The sequence below is a fragment of the Hibiscus syriacus genome, unplaced genomic scaffold, assembly GCF_006381635.1.
Source record: "Hibiscus syriacus cultivar Baekdansim isolate YM2019G1 unplaced genomic scaffold, ASM638163v2 tig00110221_pilon, whole genome shotgun sequence".
NCBI lineage: Eukaryota > Viridiplantae > Streptophyta > Magnoliopsida > Malvales > Malvaceae > Hibiscus > Hibiscus syriacus.
Window position 1 is genome coordinate 125,553 of NW_024062635.1, and position 4,898 is coordinate 130,450.

General features: G+C 38.5%; 1 protein-coding gene across 1 annotated transcript; it reads left to right on the forward strand.

The window, feature by feature from the left end:
- Positions 1 to 4,079: 4,079 nt before the first annotated feature.
- On the forward strand, positions 4,080 to 4,674 carry LOC120114194. Its single transcript, XM_039135177.1, has 2 exons — positions 4,080 to 4,470; positions 4,563 to 4,674. Exons 1-2 carry the CDS (start codon positions 4,205 to 4,207, stop codon positions 4,672 to 4,674), a joined length of 378 nt encoding a protein of 125 aa, XP_038991108.1. The 5' UTR covers positions 4,080 to 4,204.
- Positions 4,675 to 4,898: the final 224 nt, after the last annotated feature.

Here is a 4,898-nt window from a genome sequence, read left to right on the forward strand (position 1 = left end):
AGACCGACGGCCACCGCCCTGCGGAACACATTCGCGACGCAGGCATCGATAGATATTTTTATTATATTTGTATTTACTTTATTTGTTTAATTGTAATTTTTTATTATTTCTCATTTAATACTTACTTTATTTTATTAAATTTGTTGGATTTTTTTAATATATTTCAGTTAATTTTGTTTATTACCATTTAATATCAGTTGTTGTAATTTGGTTATCATTTACCATTTAATTCTTATTGTAAGTTTGTTGTATTTAAATACCAAATTGTTATTAGTTTGATAAAATTTAATGATTGTGTTCATTTTTTATTCTTCATCAGCGATTATCGAATGACATTAACTTGAAGTAAATGCAAATTAAAATACAAGAATTATTATTTGATAAACAAAGACATCATTTCCTCATCAATTGTTACTTGATGACAACAGAAGTGGACATGTTTTTCTAGTGTGTCCTGGGTTTCTACAATGGTCACATCTTCTGTCTTGTCTAGATCTTTCTCGAATATCCATGTCGCAATGAATTCGATTGGATTTTGGACGACCAAGCTCCCTCAATAAACTCGGATTTGGTACAATCGGAAGCCAATCTTGAACCTCATCAGGGTCTTTGTCATTACCTATGGGGGGAAACTCAAATTTGTATACCTTAAAAACTTCAGATAGTAGGTATACGGGATCCACAAAATGATTATAGTCTTGACGTGTATGCGAGCAAGCTGCTATCACATGAGAGCATGGATACTTCAGAGCTTGAAAAAACCTGCAGTCGCACATTATGTCCCTTAGATTTACTCTTAACAACACAGCTTCAATCCCTTGAAGAGGTCGCGGCAACTATGTGACACGAAACATTTCATGCCTTCTAGAGAAGCTTGTTACAGACATTCCATTTGATGCAGCAATTTTTTCTGTAGATCTGCAACTAACCTAGGGTGATAGACATGACCGCCTTGCATCTAGGTTTGAGCTTATCCCCCGAGCTTCGCAAAAAACGCCCCCAAACAAAAATAAGTAGTTTTTACCAAAGCCGCTACAGGTAAGTGACGTGCACTCTTTAAGGTTGAATTGATTGCCTCAGCCAAGTTGGTCGTCATGTGTCCATATCGATATCACCATCATATGCGTTCGTTCACATTTCTTTATCGATGAGGCTGATGTAATCGTATCCTTCCTCGTTCTTCACCCGCAAATCTTGAAGTATTGATTCAAACGTTCGAGGAAGTAGTTCGTAACCTGATCAAAAAATGTATAACTTACTAACTTGCTTTCTTTGCAAAATTAAAATGATAAAAAAATGTATACCTTACTAACTTGCTTTCACTTACCCATGCGCACAATTAATTGACGCTCATCATTCTTCTTGTACCTTCCATGATAGTTCGCAGCAATGTGTCGGAGACAATACCTATGTTGGACAAAGGGTGGTTGCCACATTGGACCCAAAGACTCCATTGCTGCTTTGATCCCAGCTCCGCGATCTGAAATGATAGATTTTTTCCCTCGTGATAACATGTGCACGTAAATTTCGGAGGAAAAAAGCCCAAGAATCTGTATCTTCTCCTTCGACAAGAGCAAAAGCAACTGGAAGAATGTTGCGATTGCCATCTTGGACAACTTCCAATAATAAAACTTGTTTGTATTTTCCATACAAGAAAGTCCCGTCGATGTGGACCACAGGCTTGCAGTATTTAGCAGCATTAATGCACTGTGAGTAACTCCAAAAGCCCGGTAGAATTGGCATCGATCACGAAGAACTCAATCATTATGGTATGCATAGGAGGTTTCGAAGTCCACAATTGTCCCAGTATTCAACGTCTGCACCAGCCTAAACCAACCAGGAAGTTCGTTGTAAGATGCATCCCATTCACCATGAAGTTTGACAATGGCATTTTGTTTTGCCAACCAAGATTTTTTATAGGAGACGTTGTACCCATACTGCGATTGTATAGCTGAAATCATCACTGCAACAGCTATATGAGAGCTTGCTTTTACCATGGGCATGATGGCTTGGCATATCACTTCAGAGTCCAAGTTGGGATGATCTTGGTTGACCCCTCCAGCACAACATGTGTGAGGATTGTTATATACTGTTAGTTCCCATATGTTGTTTTTCCTCTTTATTTTCGATACGCGAACCATTCAATTACATCTGTTTTGCGTCGGGCACAGTAACATACATATTTTTGGTCGTCGATCGGTTGACTCTGGATTGAACAGAATTACGGATATTGTAATTTTTTATAGCCATCATCGCTTCTTCTTTCTTGAAAACTCCATGCCTAAAGATAACGCACCATTATTTATTGATGAGTAATATCCATAGTCACCGAGATGAGGCATATCTGCAAATTTTGGCTCGTAATTGCACTATAATCAACTTCATACATGTTTGCAGGAGGGTCAGTTTGTGCCGCATTTCCTGGAACTTCATCATCATCGGAGTTGAATTGTAGTGATTCTGGGTGAATGAATAGTCTAGTCTCAGCACCATCCACACCAGGCTCACGAAGCGGTTCTTCTGGTGGAGATAATGGTTCCTCCATGCTCTCCATATTTAGGTCGAAGAACCTACTACTTGCACGCCTTCCCCTTGAACTGGAAGGCATATCGACATTGAGATCGGAAAAGCTCGCAGTCGAATGCCTCCCCCTGGAGCTTGAAGCCATCGTGTCAAATGGAAACTGTACAGATGGTTGCGTCGATGGCATCTCCATATGGTCAAAGAAATTTGCAGATGAATGCCTTCCCCTTGAACTGGACGCGGTGTTGCCATACGGATTGTTCGTAGACCCACCTCGGTACATATCGTAAGGAGTTGAATGTCTCCCTATTATGGCATTAAAATCATTACACATTACTGTAGTCGGGCTGTCAACTTGATCAACTTGTTCAGCCAGCCCATAGTGTGAGCTTAAAGATTGACCCCGAACAACACGCACTTGAACAAAATGTGCATACATCTCAATAGCGACGTTTGAATAATTACTTTGAGCTTCAACCATCATTTGAACATCATCATTGTTCGAAAGTTCGAACGTTGTATAAGTTAATGGCAACAATGATGTTGGAAATTGTACTGCAACGACGACATTCTTCTGTTACTTCCAACATGAATCTTCCTCGAAATCTTCGTTATCAGCTCCTCAAAAGTTATGTTTCTCTTGAATGATATTTTAACACGCTCATTTGATACGAAAACAACGTCGGTTTCATCTTCTCGAATTTCACCATCATAATAAACAATAGCTGAAAGTCGTGACATTCTTTGAGTTTAAAAGTGCGGCAATATTATATCTGCAAAAAAATAACTTAAACAAACCTAATTAAATAAATTGTATATGAACGAAAATATAACACAAATTTTTTTTACACATCAACGTAAATAATTTAAATAATATAATTTTATATTATTACCTGCACCGCAAAACTATTTCGACGTATGCTCCTGCTTTTCAATTTTACAAACATAAAAATTAATAAAATAATTAGTATAATATTTTTTCAAATAATAATAATAAACAATAAGTATAATTAAAAAAGTATAACAAAATTACCTTATAAACGAAAAATCGCACGAACTTCTAATTAAATATAAGAAGATTGTCAGAATTATTACTCGTTTACGGAATTGTTGTATTAATTTATAAGAGATGAGAGATGGGAGGAGATGCGAGGAGAGATGCGAGAACTGGTATTTATAAACATATAAGGCGCGGTACATGTACCGCGTTATATGTAATTATTATATAGCGCAGATCAAAGACTGCGTTAAATATAATTTTGGTACGGCGTATAACGCGCCCCTGATCCGCGCTATACCCCTACGTGGCGTATAGCGCGGAACAGGGGTGCGCTATACCTCACGTATAACCCAGTCAGCGTATAGCGCGGTACAGGAGGCGCACTATATTTAACGTAACGCCAAATCAGCATATAGCGCGGTATAGGGGGTGCGTTTTACTGCTACAGGTGTTAGATCGAGAAATATAATCTGACTGTGTTAGATCAGTATATATACCGATGACCGGTAATTTATCGGGAAAATAGCCAACAATCTCCAACTCGAGTAAGACGACCCCTTTCCCAGACCTTGGGTGAATCCCTTTACTGCTTCGTTTCTCTCCGTTTCTTCTTCTTTCAACGCGTTCATCGAGTCCATCGCCAACGGCACGTATTTGGGTTGGAACAAAGCTCTGGAGATAATGATCAACGGCGGTGGAGAAGCCGAGGCTTTGGGAAATACAGACAAAGTGACCACCGTGGTTCTTTTGGGGTGGCTTGGGGCTACACTGGCTGTTACTTTTCTTGTTGAACTCAAGGATTTGCTGTGCTTGGATCCGGTTTCAATGCTTGACCGACGTATAGCTGAATTGGCAAATGGGTTGGTCACTTGGGGTTCGGAGAAAGAAGAAGATGGTCGTGAAAGGTGCTTTATTTTCCATACTTTTAGCAACACTGGCTGGCTTGTGTAAGTAATTTCTTATGACTGAAAATGGCTTTGGTTTTGAAATTTTGTGTATGGGAAAGTAAAATCTGGCATTATTTGGCTATTCTGTGCAGATATGGTTCAGTGATTGAGCGTTTTCAGAGAAGAGAAGGGTTGAAAGAGATGATTGAAGGAGTAATTTTTGATTCAGGATCAGCTGACCCTTTAAATTCCAGGTGTTTTTAACTATGTTTCTTTAGCTGACATTAGAATGTGTATTGGTAGGAATACTTTAGATTAGGATCAAAGTTAATGACATCAAGTTGTTTGATTGTGAGCTTTAATGAAATGTTTTTATCTATTTTCATGCTCATGTTTTAATACTCTCTTAATATACTGATCAGTGTTTCTCTCCATGGTTAAATTTCTTTACCTCACTTGCTATTGTACACAAGTTTAGGTTCATTTCG